The 24,640-nt window shown below is 40.7% G+C and overlaps 1 protein-coding gene across 1 annotated transcript; it reads left to right on the top strand.

Annotated features, from left to right (window-relative positions):
* Nucleotides 1-9,986: 9,986 nt before the first annotated feature.
* LOC109206559 lies at nt 9,987-10,727 on the top strand. The gene is made up of 2 exons (XM_019369393.1): nt 9,987-10,499; nt 10,551-10,727. The coding sequence occupies exons 1-2, from the start codon at nt 9,987-9,989 to the stop codon at nt 10,725-10,727; spliced, it is 690 nt and encodes a 229-aa protein (XP_019224938.1).
* The last annotated feature ends 13,913 nt before the right edge of the window (nt 10,728-24,640 follow it).

Below are 24,640 nucleotides of genomic sequence, written 5' to 3' on the forward strand. Positions count from 1 at the left end.
GACATTTCCACAAAAAGGAATTTTAATTTGTTAGGGCAGTTGAGATTTCAAATCCATATGAAATTTTCCTCATTTCTAAGGGGTTTTTCGATTATAGTATAGCAGGATTTGGACGTGAACAGTCCATTAGTAGTGAGAGACCAGATGGGTAAGTCACAATTTCTGCTAGAGGGAGTAGTAGCCATTATTTTATTGATGATAGTTTCTTCAAGATGCCAGGGTAGCTTAGAGAGGTCCCAATTATTATTACTCCAGATATCTTTTATGGAGAGTGTAATGTCCGATTGGGATAAAGGACCTATAAAACAATGTCTGAGGGGAGGTATGTTGTTAATCCACCTACTGTTAAGACCGGAATTTTTATAAGGAATCCAAGTGATGCCTTTATTACAAATATCCCACTCTTTTAGGATACTGGTCCAAATGAAGGAAGAGTTATTTATGGTATTTTTGTGCCCATAAAGTTGAATAATTAGATGAGCCCACGGGGCCTTGGAGTTATTAAGAAGTCTCCATGAAAGACTGGCAAGGCTGGCTAGATTTTTATTTTTTGCTTTGTGAATACCTAAACCACCTTCTTTCCTAGGTTTTGTGATGGTCTCCCAATTTATAAGATGTAGTTTTTTTCCAGCATTGGTTCCCCAAATGAAATTTCTCTGTATCCTATCAATAGTGTTAAGGATTTTCCTAGGCAAATGAGTATACTGCATTATACTCATTATATGGCTGGGTAGAGCATTTAGACAAGAAGCAGCTAGCACTGTCCTGCCTGCCATATTCAAACAATTAGTTTTCCAACTACCTAGTCTGTCATCATATTATCTAGGACAAATTGGAAATCCTTGGCTCTAGGCTTTATATTGGTTATTGGAAAGCCTATGTATTTACCAAAAGAGTTGCTAGTATTTATATAAAAAGTATTTTTAAGTTTGGATATAGTATTTGGTGGACAGTTTTTTGAGACAATAATTTTGGACTTGGTCATGTTGATTGACTGTCCAGACAAGGAGCAAAACTGTTCAAGACAGTTTTTAATGGTATTGATGGACTTGTCATTAATCTTTGCCAATAATGTGAGATCATCAACGTAAAAAAGGTGAGACAAGCAGATGTTTCTATTGCCAATTGTAATGGGGCTCCAGTCCCGTATGTCTACCTTATGATTGATAAGAGTGGAAAGCATTTCAATACATAAGATGAATATATAAGGGGACAAGGGGTCTCCTTGTCTTATTCCTCTACTTGGTTTGAAATAAGGAGTTCTATTTCCATTCACTAAGACAACTATTCTAGAGGTAGTGATACAATTCATAATGATCTTAATTAATCTAGGAGGGAAATTAAAGAAGGTTAAGGCTCTATATATGAAAGACCATTCAAGCCGATCAAAGGCCTTTTCAAGGTCTATTTTGAAAAGCATATTGTGGTGCTTGCCTTTATACTTATTCAATTTCAACATCAGTTCCTGAATGATAATAGCATTATCACTAGCTTTCCTGTTTTTAAGAAAACTAGTTTGATAAGGACTAATAAGATTATCCAGAAAAGGCTTAAGGCGATTACTAATAATTTTGGTGATAATCTTATAGATGGTGTTACATAAACCAATGGGTCTAAAAATTTTTAGGTTGTTTGCATTAGGAATTTTTGGAATTAGACATAGAAAGGTGTCATTTATACCTTCTGGAATTTTGCCACTTGTGAAAACATCCTTACAAAGATTAATAACAGAGTTGCCTATGATTTTCCAAAATTTTTGAAAGAAGAAGGGGTGTAAACCATCGGGGCCAGGTGGTTTAAAAGGTTTAAAAGAGAAACAAGCTCGCTTAATTTCGGAAATTATGATAGGGTTGTCTAAGGATGAAAGGTCTATGCTAGAGAATGATTTAGGAGCTTTCTTAATATCTTTCCAGTCGCTAAGAACATGGGAAGTAGTATATATTTCTTTGAAATAGTTACTAGTATAATTAACAATATCTATTGGATCATTAATCCAAATATTTTGATCATTTCTAAAAGATACAATCTTATTAGTTCTTCTTCTGTTGGTGGCTGTAATGTGGAAAAATCTAGTATTTGCGTCTCCCTCATTTAGCCAGAGAATTCTAGATCTAAGTTTCCAGTAGCCCTCTTCCATTTTCAATATGTTGTTAAAGTCATAAATAAGAGATTTTTTCAGGGATTGGAGAAAAGGGCTATGATAGTAGTGCAAAGAATTCTGGATGCCATTCAAATGAGCCAAAATTCTCTTTTTATTTCTAAAGATATCACCAAAGGTATTATGTTTCCATAGATGTACATTGTATCTAAAATTCTCTACTGCTTTCACAAAGGTATTAGAGTTCCAAGAGTTTTCCATCACATTATGGGAAGTTGGATGTTTACACCAAAAGGGCTCCATCCTAAAAGGTTTAGGGTACGGTGTATATTTTTTGGGGAGGAGATTAATAAGGAGAGGGTTATGGTCCGAGTGGGTCTTAGGGAGATGGACAATCGAGGCATTAGGAAAAAGTTGGACCCAAAGATCATTCCCAAAAATCTTATCAAGTCGTTCTAGGATTAATTTATTTTTTTCAAATCTATGATTTGACCAAGTGTATTTCGCACCTTTAAAACCAAGGTCAAGAAGTTTACAATAATTTAAATAGGACCAAATTTTAAGGGCACGGCTCCGGTTAACAGGCCTACCTCCTAATTTATCTCTAGTGCTAAAAACATCATTAAAATCTCCTCCCATAAGCCAAGGCCCTTTAAAATTTACTGAAAGTTTCTTAATGTCTTCCCACATCATATCTCTGTTAGTAATGTTAGTACTAGCATAAATACTGGAGAATAGCCATTTGATATTAGTAGGACGTACCTCAATGGTTTTACGCCTAATGAAGTTATGCACAGTCACCTTAGTGTGGTCCCATAAGACCACCATCCCACCACTTTGCCCGTCAGCTGGCACCTCTATAAGTTCCGAAAACCCAAACTCATTCATCAGAGAACCATGATTATGGATCCTAGTTTCTAGTAATGCAACCATGCATGGTCTATGAGTGACCATTAGATCTCTAAAGTTACGAGTAAACTCCTCATTGTTCCCTCCCCTAATGTTCCAAATAATGAAATTTATAGGACTAGACATATTATTCATTTGGCGTGGGTTGTGTCCATTCTCCATGGACGGGTTGGAGAGTCTCCTCAGAGTTGGTACTAGGATCATTGCTTTGTTGCCTACTGTCGGATCCTGAGGTGGTCGTATATCCATTGCACATTTGAAGAAGTCCGGGAGACAGACTAGTATGTGTCTTTTCTCTTGATTTTCTTTGAACAAGAATACCTTTACTTCGTTTAGACTTCCCAATTCCACCACTGATTCCCCAATCAGATCTATTGGAGCGTTCATCTCTTCTTCCACTGGGTTTCCTTGGTTTTGGTTTTGGTTTACAGGAGGGTCTGGGATGATGTTTGCCATATTCATCTGCATGTTTTGAGGGGGTGGATTCTGAAGTGGTTGGGGAGCCTCCCACTGTATTAAAATTGGATTCAGGGCTGTAAGGGCTTCTGGGGGGAAGAAAGGAAGTTCCAACCCTAGGTTTTGTGGTAGGACTGGGACATGGTTGAAGGGTGGGGGTAGATTCCATTGACCTCTCATTTCCTGAGCAAAGTTCTGGTTTAGGGTTGGGGCTGGGGCTAGGGGTTGGAGAATGTTGTTTACCCAAACATGGTTCAGATAGTCGTTCATGGCAAGGTGGAGACCCTCTGAGACTAGCTGAGCAAGATATTGTGGGTTTTGAATCAAGATGACGCTCTCCTGCCCGTTTGTTGTTGCGTTGAACATAAGTCCCCTCCCCATTAACCCGAGTTCTATCCAAGAGAGTGGATGGTGATCCTGTGAGAGTGGTGGCTGAACATAGATGACCGGAGGATTTGGCATTTGTTGTGGAAGAGGAGGGAGATTCTCCATGTTCAAAGGAATGTTGTTGCGAGGGATTTGAATCAGACGATATCTTCGTCGACTGGGTAATGGTAGTCTTGGCATTCTTTGATGTTTCAGTGGAATGTAAATTTGTAGAGGAGAAAGGATAGGGAATGATTGCATCTAATTGCATGCAAAAGGTAGGGTTTGGCGTGGAAGATATATTGTTAGATTCTGTAGATTTTGCATGAAAATTTTTGGCCACTTTGCCATTCTTTTGTTCCATTTGTTCACAGCCCGTGTTGCAGTGGCCAGTTGTAACGGTGAGAGAGTTCCTCTTTTGTCGTTAGTAGGGGGAGGTGAAGAGTTTGGGTTACTACCTGTAGGGGTGGCATAAGCTATATCGATATCACCCAATGGAGGGGAGGGTAGGTTAGTTTCAGTGGTATAGTCCCCTAGGTCACCCATATTACCATGCCTAATTTTATTAGAATTATTAATAATAAAAGTTTTTTTAGGATAATCTTTGTCCAACACAGTGTTCTTCTCGTTCAGAGATGAAAAACGATTTTTATCATTAGCATAGTCTAAAAAATAAACTTGGTTAGTGTTTGAGGGAGTTGTCAGTTGAGAAAGATGTTGAGCAAAAGCTCCTTTATGGACAAATTTTAACTTTTGGGATTGAATAAACTTACCTGTTAAGCTTTTGAGGCTTTTTTCTGCAGCTTCTTTGAATTCTTGAATGTTACTGTATGCCAGCCATCGTCCTCCTTGGAATTTTGAGTCCTTTCTCCTTCAGCTTCCTCGTTATTCTCTTTTTCTTGTATTGAAGAGGTTTTAGTCACTGGGCATTTTAGCATGGTATGCCCAATCAAACCACAGTTCTTGCAAATAATCTTGTCACCCTCATATTCCATTAATTGTTTATGGCTTTCAATAACAATGAATTTTGCAACTGGACGATCTAACGGAATTTCTATACATAGACGAGCATAACGACCTCTAAGAGTAGCAGAGGTGCATGCATCTACCTTTAGAAGTCTACCGATCGAATTTCCAATCTTTTGTAAAATAATTCCATCGTAGAATTCTGTAGGAAGGTTCGGTAGACGGATCCAAACTGCCGTGTGGATTTGATTTTCATTAGAGGCTACAAAATTTGGTTTCCAACGTTGGCATGATAGGAAGTGGCCAAAGATAAACCACGGGCCATCTTGCAACACTGTTACCATACTTTCTTGTTTTTGGAATTTTGCAACATAATAATCTGCTCCTAGATCTATTAAGGGGAAGTTCTCCGAGACTCTCCAGAGATCCTGGACTTTCCTCTTAAGAATTTGATATAGAAGTCGTTTCCCTTATAGTTTGATGATAATGGAGTATTGCCATGGAATATACATCCTATTTTTATCTTCCTACGAGAGAGTTACTAGCCTTTCTTCCATTGATAGGTTTGGTTGTATTATTGGCAAGGTGGTATTACCAGGGTTTTCTTTCAGTGGTAGCACGGCAGCAACTAGATCTACCGTTCCACCTTCCGTAATTAATTTATCTTTAAAGGATGTTTTTTGATTATTAGGAGGTTGGGTATTGCAACCGTTTGAGATATCTGGAGGTTTTGGGGGAATCAATGATGATTCAATGTCCATATTCATTATTTGGAAAGGGTGAAAGTTTTCTCAGCAGTGGTTTGGGGAGCTTTTTTTTTCTAGAGAGAGAAAAAGCTCAGCAGTAACTGGTGCCCAACAAGAAGATACTGTAGTAATAATCAAGTGTGTCACACTTTTAAGTGAAGTGAATTGATACATGTTGGTTCAATTCCTCTTCCTTTTTTTGGTCCTGAAGTTTTCCCCTTTTCTTTTCGGGGGAAAAAAATCAGAAATAGCTAGATTTACAATTGGTAATTGAAAAATAGCTATAATTTTAAAAGTAATTAAAATTTAGCCACTTTTTTTATATAAAGATAAAATCTAAACAAAAACACCCTTAAAAATCCGAAAATTCTATCGTAATATGCTGGAGTTTGAATTCTATCGTAACATAATGTGCTAAAATTTTATTATGTGCTGGAAGTTTATACACAGGAGCTCCAATGTCCAGCATATTATGCTTGAACTTTCTGTGTGCTGGAGTTCCAACATAATATGCTGGAAGTTTATATGCAGAAACTCCATAATCCAACATATTATGCTGGAACTTTTCGTGTTTCAACAAAATAGTGGCTGTTTTTCTATGACTTTGCAAACGCTAGCTATTTCAGGGAATTTTTCATTCCTATACACTATTTGAAAATTTATTACCAAAAATGTCCAAGTTTTAGTATTTACCCGACCTAAACAAGTTTTAGCTACAAAAAATAAACATTCCACCTTAAAAGACTCCCTATCAATTATTAGTGCCTTCAATCAAGGGATTTAGGGTGTGTTTGGTATAACGGAAAATGTTTTCTTGAAAAACAAGTAGTAATCTTATTCATTTTCCGGTGTTTAGTACGCAAATTAAGAAAAATGACTTCTCATGAAGAGTATTCATAAATAATTTAGATTTTATAAACATGAAGCCATAAACTTTCAAACCAACAACCTTCCGAACCACATTTTTCATAAACTTTCGAACTGCTAAACTTTCGAAACCGCGAAATTTCTAACCCGTAAACTTTATAATTTCTAAACCCGAAAACTTTCAAACACATAAACCTCCGAACTCATAACTTTGGAACTTGTAAAATTTTGAACCTTTAAACCGATAAATAAAAAAGCAAAAAGTGAAAAATATATTAAAAAAATTTTTTTGGGGGGGGGGGGAGGGAGGGCAGGGGGCAGAAAAATGAATAAAACAGAATTTGAAACTACAAAAAAAAAGTAAATTCTTTTTTTGTGCGGGAAGGGGGGGGGGGAGTTGGGGGATGAGTGGTCTAGAAAACGAAAAACAGAAATTTGAAATTGCAATAAAAAAAATAAGGTAAAAAAAATAATATTTTTTGCGGGATGGGGATGGGGATGGGGGTGGGTGTGGAGTGGGGTGGGGTGGAGGGGTAGTAGGGTGGGTGGTAACGAAAAAACTGAAATTTGAAAAAAAAAAGCCTTTTTTGGAGAGAGGGGGTGAGGTGGGTTGGTGAGGGTAGGGAAGGTTGAGAAGGAGTTTTGAAAATGTTTTCCCTCCTCTTGATAAGGAAAATATTTTCCTCCAATTGGAGGAAAATGAGTTCATAAGGAAAATATTTTCCAATACATTTAAGCGAACCAAACATGGGAAAATTGGAAAATATTTTTCGGAAAATATTTTCCTTCATACCAAACACACCCTTAGTTATACGCTTTTTCCTTTTTTCTCTCCTCTCTCCCCTCTTCTCTCCAGATTGAACTTATATTTAGGGATTTCTGTTTGATAATTGTTTCGGTCTTGGTTTTATGTTTTGGCATTTTTTTAAATTAAATTGTCTCCTTTTATTAAAACTAGACAAAGAGTAAACTTGAGGGGTTAAAGCTCCTGGTTACATCTGAGAGCAACTATGGCATGAAATTATGTTTTCAAATAGACTGAACATGATGGAACAGTTCCTGAATCCTTAGCACCACATAAAGCTTTATCCAGTTCTAATGTACGGTTGCACGTCAAGTGCAACAAAATTTTCAGCTTGCACATTAATGACATTTTGTGTTACATCAATAAGATGTTGAATGATTCTGTATTTCTTGCATTTGGCATCATTTTGTAACGACCCGACCGGTCTTTTTGAGAATTTACGCCCGATCCCCTATTAACTGCTTTCCCCATATTTATTTCTGCTATAGTGGTTTGCCGAGAAGATTCATTTTGAGTTTCGGAGTGTTTTTGGGACACTTAGTCCCTAAATGAGAGCTTAAGCTTTAGAATTTGGACCGTAGAGGGTATAAACAATAGAGGCGCACGTTAACCGTTGCTCTCGGCGCACGATAGCAAGGTTTGCAATTGTGATCGGAATCAATGGCTCGTCGCCGGAAAACTGTGCATGATACTAATACGCAGTCGGAGAAGCTTATTACTCCAGCTAACGGTGTTCAAATGGAATTACCTCCACTCACATTTGGAAGTTTCCTTCCATAGAAATACCAGTCGATTGAGGAAGCTCATGAAACAAGCAGTTCTGAAGGAGATGTTCAACTTCAACCGGTTAAAGCGGAAGGAACAATGAATCCAGCAGTGAGACGATTCAGTATTCAGAAGCAAGTGGATCGGAGAAGCCAATTCCTACGGCAGCTGATATTGTACGAGGAAATCGCAGCTCACAAATGGGTAAACAATTATCATTTGTTCCTCCAATTGATAGAGATGGTAAGAAAATTGTCAAATTGAGTGAGGATGATTTGCAATCGCAGGCGGATTATTGGAAAACCTATCTAATTGGCTACACAATTGGAGAAAATCCTTATGAAAAAGCTATGGAAAATTTTGTACTGAATGTGTGGAATTTTGTTACTAAGCCTCAGATTCTGATTCATTCTGAGGGCTATTGTATTTTTAAATTTCACACCATAGCTGATAGAGATCAAGTCCTTCAGTCAGGTCCATACACTTACAGAAACAAACCTATGGTGCTAAGGCTATGGGAAATCGATTTCTCATTCAGTAGAGATATTTTAAGCACAATTCCAGTATGGGTGAGATTTCCTCGGCTACCAGTGGGGTATTGGTCGACTGAAGCCCTAAGTAAAATGGCTAGTGTAGTGGGAAAGCCATTATACACTGACAAATTTACTGCTCATTATGAGAAAATATCCTATGCTAGAGTACTTGTAGAGGTTGATGCTGCATATTCTCTGCTAGATCAGATAGAGATAGAATCACCTTATGGCTCTATGGTACAGATGATTGAATATGACCGGAAGCCTGTATTTTGTAATGACTGTTTGAATTTTGGGCATGACTCTATTGATTGTTGGCATAACACAAAGTGTGCTGAGGAGCAGGAGACTAAGGAAGGGGAAAGACCAAGGAGACAGAGAAGAAGAACAAACAAACAAGGCAAAACTGTTAAGCAAGCTTGGCTTGTAAAGAATCCCCAAGTAAATGTAGAATCAGTTCCTCAGGAAGGAATAGTGCTACAAGAGAAACCTACTCATGAAAGTGTTTGCTTGGAGAAGGGTAGTGGAAGTATAGAGAGTACACAGCAACTTGTTTCTTTGCCATGTCGAGCAAGAGACGGGACAAATACAAATGAGATTATCTGCAGCAAAACTGTGATGGAAGGAAATATTGACAAGGGCAAGACAATTGCTGAGATCAAGGATGATGGGAGAAGAGGACAACAGATAGATCCAAGGCCATCATTCCCCCTAATTTCCAATTCTCTATGATTATTGTCACTTGGAACATTAGGGGTCTAAATCAAGCCCATAAGCAAACAGAGGTCAAGACTCTTCTAGCTACAAATAAAGTAGATGTAATGGGATGTATAGAAACTAGAGTTAAGAAGCATAAAGCAAAGAAGATTCAAAAAAAGTTTGTCAAGGGATGGAATGTATGCTGAAATTATTCATATGTTGTGAATGGGAGAATTTGGATTTTTTGGAGAGCTCATATTCAAGTACAGATTACCCATATGACAGGTCAGTTCATCCATTGCTATATTGAATATACTAGCACTCAATTTAAAACACACCTTAGTATTATCTATGCTCAGAATGATAGTCACCAAAGGGAGAATCCATGGAGGGATCTTAGGCAGATAAATATACCAACCCAGGAAACATGGCTGCTCAGTGGAGATTTCAATAATGTTCTATCCTCTGAGGATAGAATAGGATCCCCTGTAATTGCTGCTGAAATACAGGGATTTAAAGATGTGATTGATAATCTACAACTTACCCCACTTAGAGCTAAAGGTTGGCATTACACTTGGACAAATAAGCAAGGTACTGGTTCTAGGGTGTATAGCAAGATAGACTGGGCATTGGGCAACTATCAGTGAATTCAGCAGCATGGTCATGTCGAAGCTGATTTTTTGAATCCATCAGTTTCTGATCATTCCCGTATTTTAATCAAATGTGGTAGGCAGAAGTTATTGCATCCTAAACCATTCAGGTTGTATACAAACATCATGGAGCTTCCACAATTTCAGAGCATTATTCAGCAAGTGTGGAACCAGTGCTATGATGGAGCACCTATGCAACAGATTTGGTGTAAACTGAAGAATATGAAGGAACAACTGAAGGAGATAAATGCCTATATGGCTTCATACAAACAGAGTCTTGAGCAGGCAAGAGAGAAATTGGATATTATACAGAGTCAAATGAAGCAGGATCTTTTGGCACAGGCCCCTTTTAATGAAGAGAAAGCAGCATTAGATGAAATTGAGATGTGGAGTAATGTGGAGGAACAAGTAATGAGGCAGAAGTCCAAGGCTTGCTGGATTGAATGTGGAGATGCCAATACAAAGTATTTTCATGCTCAATGGAAGATTAGATCCATCCAAAATAGTATAACATCCATTTATACTGATACCGGTATGAAACTAACAGAGCCCAAATTAGTTGAGCAGGAATTCATCAGTGTGTTTCAGTCTTTGATGGGAGATTCTTCTACTGAGTTGCCATGTGCAAACACAACTATAGTTAAGGAAGGGCCATTCTTAACTATATCATAGCAAAGAACTTTAATTTAGAATGTTACAATTGAGGAGATCACAGAAGCAGTAAGGGAGATGCCTAAAGACAAAGCACCAGGGGTTGATGGGTTCCCTGTGGAGTTCTTTACCAGAAACTGGGAGATAGTGAAAGATGATATATTTGTAGCTGTTAAGGATTTTTTTTTCTACCAACAGATTGCCTGGAATGATTAATACAACAGCTATTACACTAGTCCCTAAAGTGAAAGCACCAGCAACAATTTAACATTATAGGCCCATTGCATGTTGTACTACACTGTACAAGATCATATCCAAAGTCATTACAAGGACGATGAAAAGTGTGCTTGATGGTTTGATAGGTCAGTCTCAGTCAGCATTCATTGAAGGAAGAAGCATAGTTGATAATATTCTGCTTAGCCATGAATTGTTCAAAGGATATACCAGAAAAGGAGTTTCTCCTAGATGTGTGATGAAGGTGGATTTAAGAAAAGCTTATGATACTCTGGAATGGAGTTTTCTTAGGCAAATGCTTATTGATCTTGGGTTTCCTTTTAACTTTGTACAGTGGATAATGACTTGTGTTACCACTGTATCACATTCCTTGGTCCTAAATGGTGGTTTGACAAAGCCTTTCAAAGGCAAAAGAGGGATTAGACAAGGAGACCCAATATCTCCATACTTGTTTGTTATTGCTATGGAATACTTGAGTAGAGAACTGGGGCAGTTGCATAAGAATGATAATTTTAACTTCCATCCTAAGTGTAGGAAGTTAAACAGCACACACATATGCTTTGCTGATGACTTACTAATGTATTGTAGAGCTGACTTTGAATCCATAAAGATCCTAAATGATTCTTTTCACAGATTCTCAGATGTTTCTGGCTTACAGGCTAATGTTAGTAAATGTGCAATATATATGGCTGGGATAGCTCAAGCTGCTAGAGAAGAAATACTTGGAACTTTGGGGTTCACTGAAGGAAAGCTCCCTTTCAAATACTTGGGAATTCCTTTAGACTCTAAGAAGTTAGTTGTCTATCAATACTTGCCTCTGATTGAGAAGATAACAGCAAAAGTTACATGTTGGTCAGCTGTCACGACCCGGATTTCCCATCCTCGGAAGTCGTGATGGCGCCTACTAATGAGAGCTAGGCAAGCCAACCCTTAATTACCTTTGTCATTAACCAATTTACCTCTTTTAACAATTATCAATAATATCATAAAAACAGCGGAATAAAATAAATAAGCGGAAGTCTTAAATTAAAGAATTTGAACAACAATGCAGAAAATCAACATAAACCTCTACCCAAGAGCTGGTGTCACATACTCACAAACAACTAAGAGTGCTAAATACAACCGTTTGAAAGAAAATATAACTGTTTGTCTCGAAATACATGAGATAACAGACTGAAATAAAAGATAGAAGAGACGCCGGGCCTGCGAACGCCTGCAAGGCTACCTCGGTGTCTCGCTGGACTGAAGGCTAACTCCCGCGCTACTGCAGCTGCTGTCCAACACCTGGATCTGTGCAAAAGAGCACAGAGTGTAGCATCAGCACAACCGACCCCATGTGCTGGTAAGTGTCTGGACTAACCCCGGCGAGGTAGTGACGAGGCTAGTACCAGACTCCAGACAAATCTGTGCAGTTATATAATATATTGCAGAAAAATAAACAAGTAATGAGCAGTTATAAGGGAGGGGATACTTGCCTCGGGGAAACAGTTCAACTTAGCAGAAACTGAATTAAATACGAAGGAACAGTACAATGTCCAAAACAATATGATAGCACTTCTGTTGCGGCGCGCAACTCGACCCGTACGTATAAATATAACTGTTGCAGCGTGCAACCCGATCCACTAATTATAATATACACCTGTTGCGGCGTGTAAACCGACCCAATACAATATATGTTGCGGCGTGCAACCCGACCCAATACAATATATGTTGCGGCATGCAACCCGATCCAATATAACGTATGTTGCGGCGCGCAACCCGTTCCAAATATACATAGCATACAGTAATCATAACCACAAATCCCGGCAGGGGGATTAATCATAAAATACTCTATCCCGGCAAGGGAACTCAACAGTACAAGTATACTCCTCCCGACAAGGGAGAACCAGCTATAACCAATCTCAATTCGAAATTCAACATTTCTATTATCACCATTTCTAACTCATGATTAACTTCCACGAAAATAAGCTAAGCCTTTGCTCAATATCACAAGTCTACTCACTATTTCATCCATAGTATTACTCAAGAACACAAAATGTCAATTTAAGACTCACGGTCATGCTCGACACCGACGTATAGATACTCGTCACCATGCCTATACGTCGTACTCCACAAGAAACACATAACAAATATGACTCAACTCCTAATCCCTCAAGCTAAGGTTAAACCGAACACTTACCTCAATGCTTTGAATTCAACTCAAGTCTCAATTATGGCTTTACCCCTCGATTCCACCGCCAATCCGCTCGAATCTAGTCACAAGTTACTGAATTACATTAATAAATGCTAAATGAATCAATTTGAATGTATAAAATGAATTTCCCAAAGTTTTACCCAAAAATTCCAAAATTGCCCCCGAGGCCACGTGGTCAAAACCCGAGGTTCGAACCAAAACCCGGCTACCCATTCCCCTACGAACCCAAATATATGATTTGTTTTGAAATCGGACCTCAAATTGAGGTCCAAATCCCCAATTTTTAGAAAAACCTAGGTTCTACCCAAACCCCCAATTTCTCCCATGAAAATCTTTGATTTTAAGTTGAAAACATGTTAAATGATGTTAATGATTGAAAGAAATGAGTAAAAATCAACTTACAATTAATTTGGAAGAAAACTTGTTCTTGAAAAATCGCCCCAAGAAGTTTGTGTGTTGAAAATGGTTCAAAATTCGGCTAAGTGTAAAATATGCAGGTTGCAGATATGGGATTTGCGAACTGGGGTTCGCAATTGCGAACCCCGACCTGATGTGGGAATTGCGAAGGCAAGTTCGCATTTGCGAACACTGGGCAAAGGGAGGGACTTCGCATTTGCGACCAAGAGAGTCGCATTTGCGAAAGTCCCAGTATCGCATTTGCGAGCCAAGACGTCGCATTTGCGACAGGCTCCACTTCGCATTTGCGGACCAAATGGTCGCATTTGCGACCCAGCTGCAGGATCCCCTATCTCGCATTTGCGATCCCAGGATTGCATTTGCGAGCTCGCATTTGCGAGACCTTCTTCGCAAATGCGAAGATTGCAGAACTGAAATGCCAGATTTTTCTCAAAGGTACAAAATGCACTCACGGCCTATCCAAAACTCACCCGAGCCCTCGGGGCTCCAAACCAAACATACACACAACCTCAAAAATATCCTACGGACTTATTCGTGCGATCAAATCGCTAATATAACATCATATACATCGAATTAAGCCTCAAAATTCATGATTTCTTCCAAATTTCATAAAACATCAAACTTTCCATTTTAAGTCCGAAACACGTCAAACGACCTCCGTTTTCAACCAAACTTTACTGAAAGTGCTTAAGCCATATATAAGACCTGTACCGGGCACCGGAACCAAAATACGGGCCTGATACCATCACTTTCCAATCAGTTTTCATTTCCAATTTCCTTAAATATTTTCAGAAAATAATTTTACTCAAAAATTCATTTCTCGGGCTTGGGACCTCGGAATTCGATTCGGGGCATACGCCTAAGTCCCATATTTTCCTACGGACCCTCCGGGACCGTCAAATCACGGGTCCGGGTCCGTTTACCCAAAATGTTGACCGAAGTCAAATTTATTCATTTTAACACCAAAATTTAGCATATTTCACAGAATTTCATATTTAAGCTTTCCGACTACGCGCCCGGACTGCGCACGCAAATTGGGGCGACTCTAAATGAGGTTTTCAAGGCCTTGAAAGCACAGAATTAATTTAAAACAGGTGATGACCCTTTGGGTCGTCACATTCTCCACCTCTAAAACAACCGTTCGTCCTCGAACGGACAGAAGAAAGAAGTACCTGAGTCGGGAAAAAGATGAGGATAACGGCTCCGCATATCGGACTCGGACTCCCAGGTCGATGCCTCAGGATGCTGACCTCTCCACTGAACACGAACAGAAGAAAAACTCTTGGACCTCAACTGACGAACCTGCCGGTCTAGAATAGCTACCGGCTCCTCCTCATAAGACAAGTCCTTGTCCAACTGGACAGTGCTGAAATCTAACACGTGGGCTAGATCGCCGTGATACCTCCGAAGCATGGACACATGAAACATAGGATGTACGGCTGATAAGCTCGGCGGCAAAGCAAGTCTATAAGCCACCCTTCCCACTCGATCAAGAATCCCAAACGGACCAATGAACCTAGGGCTAAGCTTGCCCTTCTTCCCAAACCTCATTACGCTCTTCATAGGCGACACTCGGAGCAATACCCGCTCACCAACCATAAATGCCACATCTCGAACCTTGCGGTCTGCATAACTCTTTTGCCTAGACTGAGCTGAACGAAGCCTATCCTGAATGATCTTGACCTTGTCCAAGGCCTCCTGAACCAGATCCGTACCCAACAACCGAGCCTCTCCCGGCTCAAACCATCCAACCGGAGACCGACACCGCCTACCATATAAGGCCTCATAAGGAGCCATCTGAATGCTCGACTGGTAGCTGTTGTTGTAGGCGAACTCCGCTAAAGGCAAGAACTGATCCCATGAACCTCCAAAGTCAATAACACAAGCTCGGAGCATATCCTCTAAGATCTGAATAGTCCGCTTGGACTGACCGTCCGTCTGGGGATGAAATGCTGTGCTCAATTTAACCCGTGTGCCCAACTCTCGCTGAACTGCTCTCCAGAAGCGCGAGGTAAACTGCGTACCTCGGTCCGAAATGATCGATACGGGCACATCATGAAGGCGAACAATCTCCCGAATGTAAATCTCAGCCAACCTCTCAGAAGAATAGGAGACTGCCACAAGAATGAAATGTGCTGACTTGGTCAGTCTATCAACAATAACCCATATCGCATCGAACTTCTTCCGAGTCAGCGGAAGTCCAGTAACAAAATCCATAGTAATCCGCTCCCACTTCCACTCGGGAAGCTCAATCCGCTGAAATACACTACCAGGCCTCTGATGCTCGTACTTAACCTGCTGACAATTCATACAACGAGCCACATATGCTACAATATCCTTCTTTATTCTACGCCACCAGTAATGCTGCCGCAAATCCTGATACATCTTCGAGACGCCCGGATGAATAGAGTACCGGGAGCTATGGGCCTCCTCCAAAATCAACTCTCGGAGCCCATCCATATTAGGCACACATACTCGACCTTGCAATCTCAAAACTCCATCATCATCTAAGGTAACTTGCCTGGCACCTCCGTGCTGCATCGTGTCTCTAAGGACACACAAATGGGGATCATCATACTGCCGATCACGGATACGCTCCAATAATGAAAAACAAGCGACCGTGCAAGCTATCACACGAATGGGCTCAGAAACATCCAGTCTCACAAACTGATTGGCTAACGCCTGAACATCCAAAGCAAGCGGCCTCTCACCGTCCGGAATATAAGCAAGACTGCCCATACTGGCTGACTTCCTACTCAATGCATCGGCCACCACATTGGCCTTCCCCGGATGATATAGAATGGTGGTGTCATAATCCTTCAACAACTCCAACCACCTCCTCTGCCTCAAATTCAACTCCTTTTGCTTGAACAAGTACTGAAGACTCTTGTGATCCATGAACACCTCCATGCCACGCCATATAGATAATGCCTCCAAATCTTCAATGAGTGAACTATGGATGCCAACTCCAAATCATGAACCGGATAGTTCTTCTCATTAATCTTCAACTACCTCGAAGCATAGGCAATGACTTTGCCATCCTGCATCAACACTACTCCAAGCCCAACACGGGAAGCATCACAATAGACTGTATAAGGCCCTGAACCTGTGGGCAAAACCAACACCGGTGCTGTAGCCAGAGCTGTCTTAAGCTTATGAAAGCTCGCCTCACACTCATCCGACCATCTGAACTGGGCACCCTTCTGGTTCAATCTGGTCATCGGGGCTGCAATGGATGAAAACCCCTCTACGAACCGTCGATAGTAGCATGCCAGCCCCAAGAAACTCCGGATCTCTGTAGCTGATGCTGGTCTAGGCCAGTTCTTGACTGCCTCTATCTTCTTTGGGTCCACCTGAATACCCTCTGCTGATACAACATGACCCAGAAATGCAACTGAACCCAACCAGAATTCACACTTCGAGAACTTAGCATATAGCTGACTATCCCTCAGAGTCTGAAGAACCACTCTAAGGTGCTGCTCATGCTCCTCCTGGCTGCGGGAGTATAACAATATATCATCAATGTACACTATCACGAATGAATCCAAATAAGGCCTGAACACTCGGTTCATCAAGTCCATGAAAGCTGCTGGGGCATTTGTCAACCCGAATGACATAACCAAGAACTCATAATGCCCGTACCGAGTGAGGAAAGCTGTCTTAGGGACATCGGATGCCCTAATCCTCAACTGATGGTAGCTAGATCGCAAGTTAATCTTGGAGAATACCCTGGCACCCTGAAGCTGGTCGAATAAATCATCAATCCTCGGCAGTGGATACTTATTCTTGATCGTTACCTTGTTCAATTACCGGTAATCAATACACATTCTCATTGACCCATCCTTCTTCTTGACAAATAACACCGGCGTACCCCAAGGTGAGACACTGGGTCTAATGAAACCCTTCTCAAGCAAATCCTACAACTGTTCCTTTAGCTCCTTCAACTCTGGCGGGGCCATACGATACGGCGGGTTAGAAATGGGCTGAGTGCCCGAAACCAGATCAATGCAGAAATCAATATCCTTGTCTGGTGGCATACCCGACAGGTCTGAAGGAAAAATATCAGGGAACTCACAAACAACGGGCACAGAATCGATAGAGGGAACCTCAGCACTGGAATCCCGAACATAAGCTAAATAAACCAAACACCCCTTCTCGAACATACGCCGAGCCTTCGCATACGATATAACACTACGGGTAGAATGACCTGGAGTCCCTCTCCACTCTAAATGAGGCATACCCGGTAAAGCTAAGGTCACAGTCTTGGCATGGCAGTCCAAGATAGCGTGATAGGGTGATAACCAGTCCATCCCCAATATAATATCAAAGTCGACCATATCTAAAAGCAACAGATCTACACGAGTCTCCAGACCCCCAATCACCACAACACAAGAGCGATGGACTCGATCGACCACGATGGAATCACCCACCGGCATAGACACATAAACAGGAATACCCAATGCATCACTAGGCATGATAAAATGCGGGGCAAAATAGGATGACACATACGAATACGTAGACCCTGGATCAAACAACACTGAAGCATCTCTATCACAAACCAGAACCGTACCTGTAATAACCGCATCTGAAGCCTCTGCCTCGGGCCTGGCCTGAAGGGCATAACATCGGGGCTAGGCCCCACCACTCTGATTTACCTCTCTGGAACGGCCTGCTGCTGGCTGGCCTCCACCTCTAGCGGTCTGGGCTCCACCTCTATGACCTCTACCTCCACCTCTAGTACCTCTACCCCCGCCTCTAGCTGGCTGGGCGATCTGTGGAACATCTGGTGCCTGAATCATAGGACGGGGACCCTGCTGCTGCGATTGAGTACCCCTCAACCTCGGACAAGCCCTCCTGATATGACCATACTCACCACACTCATAACATCCACCCGAATGCTGCGGCTGAGGAAACTGAGGCTGACCCTTGTGTGGGGGACATTCCCCCAGGATTTGGTATTGTTGTTATATGAATGCCGTGTACGTGAGGTGACGAGTGCGTACACGTGCTAATTGTTGGAAACCCGTTTTTCATTAAGTAAATTAACTGTGTTTCTTTCTTCTTGAACATTACTTGTATTTTAAGCCTACTGCGTAGTTTAGGGAAGCATGCTTAAGTGTATTAATTGTCCTATCTGCTTAAACTATTTATGTGAACTCTCTGCAGCATGTTAGGTTAGAATTACCTGTCCATTTTGATATTAATTGGTTTGAGTTGATTATCCTTGTGTTGTTGCCACGTATTTACATTGGGACTACGGGCGGTTCCCGGTAAATCCCCTTTGTCTCTTTATTTGGGACTACGGATGTGGTATTCCGGGAGCTCCCCCTGCACTTTTATATTGGAACTACGGGACTGCACCCGGTAGATTCCCCCAGTACTGGGTATTTATATTTGGGACTACGGATCGGGATTTCCGGTAGATCCCCGCCCACTATGAGTTGGACTACGGGACGGTATACCGGGAGATCCACTGGATACTTACATTTGGGGGCTACAGGACTGTATCCTGGTATATCCCCGGTTGCTGGGTATTTACATTTGGGGGCTACAGGATGATATCCTGGTAGATCCCCGGTTGCTATCTCTGTGTTGAGCTGTATTCTTTCTGCGATATTTTCTCTGTTGTAATTGTTGTTATTCTTATCATTATACTGTGTTACTTCATATTGTTTCGCTCTTGAATGAAACTGTGGATTTTGTTTCCATGATATTGTTGTCTTTTTATTTTGGGACTACGGATGAGTATTCCGGGAGATCCCCTGCGCATATATTGATTTTGACTGTAGTGCGGGATACCAAGAGATCCCCAGCACATATATTGAGGATACCAAGAGATCCTTGGGATACCAAGAGATCCCCAACACATATATTAAGGATAACAAGAGATCCCCGGTACATATATTGAGTATACCAAGAGATCCTCGGGATACCAAGAGATCCCCAGCACATATATTGAGGATACCAAGAGATCCTTGGGATATCAAGAGATCCCCAGCACACATATTGAGGATACTGAGATATCCCCGAGTATTTACGTTTGGAACTACGGGACGGGATCCCGGGAGATCCCCTGTCGATGTTTCTGTGTACTGAGTGTATATTTGTCTCTAATTTCTTCTCATTTTCTGATACTGTTTTGATTATACTGTTGCACCTTACACTGTCTTACCTTGCTTTATATTTTATAACCGGTAGGGCCCTGACCTTCCTCATCACTACCCGACCTAGGTTAGGCTTGGCACTTACTGGGTACCGCTGTGGTGTACTCATGCCCTTTCCTGCACATTCTGTGTGCAGATCCAGGTACATCGACTCAGCCATATTGTTAGCGAGGCGAGGCGATCTCTAGAGACTTTGAGGTATATCTGCCACGTCCGCAGATCGAGGAGTCCCTATTTACTCTCTCTTTTCGTTATGGCCCTTCTGTATTTCTTCTTTGTTTAGACGCTCTGGAGTTAGGACACTTTGTAGTTATTCCATAGCTTGTGATTTCATAAGATTCCAGGTTTTGGGAAATGTAGTTTCAGTTTGAGGATTTGTATTGTATATGTCGAGCGTCATCTTAAATGTTTCATTATGTTATTCCGCAGTTTTTGACTAGTTTTATTCTGTTGTTTCTTTTTCCGCAATTTGTTAGGCTTACCTAGTCGTAGAGACTAGGTGCCGTCAAGATAGTTCACGGAGGGCGAACTGGGGTCATGACAGAAACAATGGCTACTCCTAAGACAACATCTTGGGTGGTGAGAAAGATACTGGAAAATAGAAATGTGATCATGGGGCATCAACAACTTCAAGGGAGTATTCACAACAAATTACAGACAATATGCAAGAATGGAAAGTTCCAGATCAAACAGATGTATTTGAAACTGATTCCAGAGTATTGCAGAGTTGAATGGAAGAGTTCAATGCTGCATACAAATGTACATCCGAGATATAGATTCACACTTTGGCTTGCAGCACAGCAGAGACTAGCAACAGTTGACAGACTATTGAAGTTTGGTATTCAAGTGCGTGCAGCTTGTGCATTCTGTGGACATAGTCTAGAATCTTTTAACCACTTATTCTTTGAATGCTCAATCGCAAAGAAACTGTGGTCTAGTCTATGTGTATGGCTGGAGAATAAGGGGAACATTGGAGGTTGGCAAGCTGAACTAGAATGGGTATGTAAGAAAGCTAAGAGCAAAAAAGGAGCAAATGCTATAACCAGTTGTGTTTTTTCTATTACTATTGCAATGATTTGGAGGGAGAGAAACAGAATTAGATTTGATAAAGGCAAGTGTGATGAACATCAAATATGCAGAGAAATAGTGCTGCACATACATGTCAGAGGTAAGAGCAATAGCAAAAGGAAGGGACTGTTATAGCAGCTGGATTGGATTCCATGAAGAAACAAAGTGTAGAAACGTAATAGAAGTGATTAGAAATAGTGTCTGTATTATAGTAATATAGATAGATAGACACATAGTTTTTACATAGCAAATTGTGATGTAAAGTAGTAGTAGTATGTCAAAACTGCTACTAGGTCTCAAATTGTATAATTTTTGAGTATCAATAGAATATAACTTTAACTCAAAAAAAATTTGGACCATAGTCAGAACAGTGTGAAAATGGCCTCGGAATGGAATTCCGTCGATTCCGTTAGCTCCAGTGGTTGATTCGGGCTTAGCGGCATGTTCGGATTGTATTTTAGAGGTTCGTAGCTTATTTAGGCTTAAAATGCCGAAAGTTAAATTTTTGAAGTTTCTGGATCTATAGTGAAATTTTGATATCGGGGTCGGAATCTGATTCTGAAAGTTGGAATAGTTCCGTAGTGTTGAATGTGACTTGTGTGCAAATTTTGGGGTCAATCGAACATGGTTTGGTTGGTTTCGGCATCGGTTGTAGGATTCTTGAGATTTCAAGTTCATTATGCTTGGATTGGAGGGTGATTCGTGGTTTTAGCGTTGTTTGATGTGATTTGAGGTTGGACTAAGTTCGTATGATGTTTTAGGATTGGTTGGCATGTTTGGTTGAGGTCCCGGGGGGCATCGGATGAGTTTCAGATGCTTAACGGAAGTTGAATTGGACTTAGGAAATTTTTTGAATTGCTGAACCTGTTGGTTTCGCACCTGCGGAGCTTGGACCGTAGGTGCGGCGCCGCAGAAGCGGTCTGAGGCTTGGAGATCAATGGTCGCAGATGCGGCCCAAGGACTGCAGAAGCGGAACCGCATCTGCGAGTAGAGGGGCGCGGGTGCGGAATCTGGACGTTTAATGAATTTCCGCAGATGGGGAACCCCAGCCGCAGAAGCGGGACCGCAAGTGCGGTGGACCCCTCGCAGAAGCGGAAATCGCTGGGCAAAAATATGAAAATTCGAGCGTTTGAGTTCATAACTTCTAAGAACGATTTTGAGCTCGGTGGAAGGTAATTTCTTGAGAGATTTTGAAGGTGAACTATTGGGTAATGAATTCTAACTCTAATTTGGTTCTAATAGTGTGGGAATGGGGGAAAAAGTTCCCCAATGGAAAATCTGAGTTTTGAATACGAATTTGGCGTCGGATTGGGATGATTTTTGTACGAGTGAACTCGTGAGTGAATGGGTGTTCATAATCCGTAATTTTTACCCGATTCCGAGACGTGGGCCCGGGGAGGATTTCTGGGCGTTTTATCTATTTTCTTAACTTAGCTTCGATTCCTTTAGCTAAACTCGTTGTTTGTAGTTATATTTACATTATGAAATTGATTTGATTAGATTTGGGCCACTCGGAGTTGGATACTCGTGGCAAGAGCATGATTTCGGATTGATTGAGCTTGGTTCGAGGTAAGTGGCTTGCCTAACATTGTGTGGGGGAACTCCCCTTAGGATCTTGGTACTGTTGTTATATGAATGGCGTGTACGTGAGGTGACGAGTGCGTACACGTGCTAATTGTTGAAAAAACCCATTTTCATTAAGTAAATATCTATGTTTTCTTTTAATTGAGCAATATTTGTATATGAAGTTTCCTGTTAGGCTTAGGAAAGCATGCTTGTGTGACTTAACTGTTTTCTCTACTTTAACTGCTTTACTTGGATTCTGTGTAGCATGTTTAAAGTAGAATTTTCCTGTTTTCTTAATACGAACTTAGATAGAACTGTAGATTTCTTCCTTGAGACTGTTGTGTGTTTACTTTGGGACAACGGGACGGTATCCCGGAAGATCCCCCTGCACATTTATATTTGGGACTACGGGACGGTATCCCGGGAGATCCCCCTGTACTGGCTATTTACTTTTGGACTATGGGACGGTATCCCGAGAGATCCTCTGCACATTTATGTTTGGGGCTACAGGACGTTATCCTGGGAGATCCCATGTTGCTATCACTGCTTACTGAGTTATTTCCTTTCTGAGATTCCATCTTTATTTGACTGTTAGCATCTTAAATTATACTGTCACGTCTTATACTATTTTACCTTGTTATATTTATAACCAGTAGGGCCCTGACCTTCCTTGTCACTACTCGACCGGGGTTAGGCTAGGCACTTACTGGGTACCGCTGTGGTGTACTCATGCCCTTTCCTACACATGTTTTCTGTGTGCAGATCCAGGTCTTCTGCTCAGCCATACTATCCGTGAGGCAAGGCGACTCAGAGACTTCGAGGTATATCTGCCGCGTCTACAGACCTAGAAGTCCCTCTCTATTCTCCCTTTAGCTATAGACTTCCTGTATTTCCTTTTGTCTAGACTTCGGGAGTTAGAACACTATGTATTTTCTTTAGCTTGTGATTCATGAGATTCTGGATTTTGGGAGCGTTTTGTTTAGTTTGAGAGAGTTTCATTCTATATGTCGAGCGGCATTATAACCTTCTTTATTATATTACCCCTACTTTCCTAGTTTCGTATTTTTAATTCTCTTTCCGCAAATTGTTAGGCTTACCTAGTCGTAGATGTTGATACCCAATTTTTTCTCTATATATTTTATAGACGTAAATACTTTCAAAATAGCATATATATGCATATATAAGCATGCACAAGGTTTTTATAATTTTTCTATAATTTTTAAAGGCTTTAAATTGATTTATTTCTTCCCCTTTTACTTATAAAATTTTCAGTAATTATCCTTCCAATTATTGTTGTGGTAATTTAGCCATCTAAATCCTATATTTATGCCAAAATATTGCCTAAATATTTTTGTGCATTTTTTATAATTGCATTTATATTTTTAAAGCCAATTTGCATATAATTGCAATATTAGCCCTATTAATGTACAATTACGTTATTAATGCATAAAATGATCTTCTATATTTTTAAAATATTAAATAGCTATTTTAAATCATTTTAGTACATGAAATTATTTTTTAGAAATCATTTATTATCTACTATAAATTATATAGGGTTAAATTGGCTATTTAAAACTTAGCCAAATTTATTTTCAATTTCAGCCTAAATTCAACCCAATACCCCAGCCCAATTTCTGATCAAATCACCCGACCCAGGCCCTAAATACACTTACCCGACCCAAAACCCATTAGATCATGGCCGTTGATCTGAAAGATCAATGGCCCGTATCTGTTCTTTCCTTTTTAATTCCAAACGACCCCCTAACCCTAATCACTTTTATACACCCGCCACCCTAAAATCCTCTCTGCTCTCAAAACACTCTCAACCTAACCCTTATTTTCAAACGCCGATCTCCCTATCTTCGGCCATCTCCGGTGACCTCTCATCGTCTCTTAAGCCTCCAATGGCTTCTCTCATGCCACTCTTGCCTTCTCTAAGGTCCTCAAGGGACCAGGGCCATGCCGACTTGCATCTAGGGTTCATCTCGTGCCTGTTCCTGGCTATTCCAGTGTGATTTCAAGCGAAATCATTCTATATTTGCTACGACCTTTGGGTTTCTGGACAGGTTTCTTCATCTCTGTATGGGTTTCTTTCGAAACCCTAATTTCTTTTCTATACCTCCTAGATCTGTACAGATCTAGGACGATTTGAGTTTGTTTCTTGAATGTTTTACACTATCCTTGAGGTTCTTTACAAGAATCATATGATTTCAAGTGTTTTTCATCTTCTTCTAAAACTAGAGTTTTCGGAACTTCTTTTAAAACCTTGTTTAACTGATTATTTGGGTTTAAACTTCTATTTCTCATATATTTTGACTGATTCTATGAGTTTACTACAACTTTAACTTGCCTATGCTGAAAGCCCTAATTTTTTTTTAGGATTCTTCGTTTGGTTTTTGTGACTGACCAGTTCTTGTTTGAGTTTCTGTGATTTCTCGTGATTGTCTTGCCTTGATATGCTCCTACTGAGTTTCTTATCCTAAACT

The sequence above is a fragment of the Nicotiana attenuata genome, unplaced genomic scaffold, assembly GCF_001879085.1.
Source record: "Nicotiana attenuata strain UT unplaced genomic scaffold, NIATTr2, whole genome shotgun sequence".
In the NCBI taxonomy this organism is placed as follows: domain Eukaryota; kingdom Viridiplantae; phylum Streptophyta; class Magnoliopsida; order Solanales; family Solanaceae; genus Nicotiana; species Nicotiana attenuata.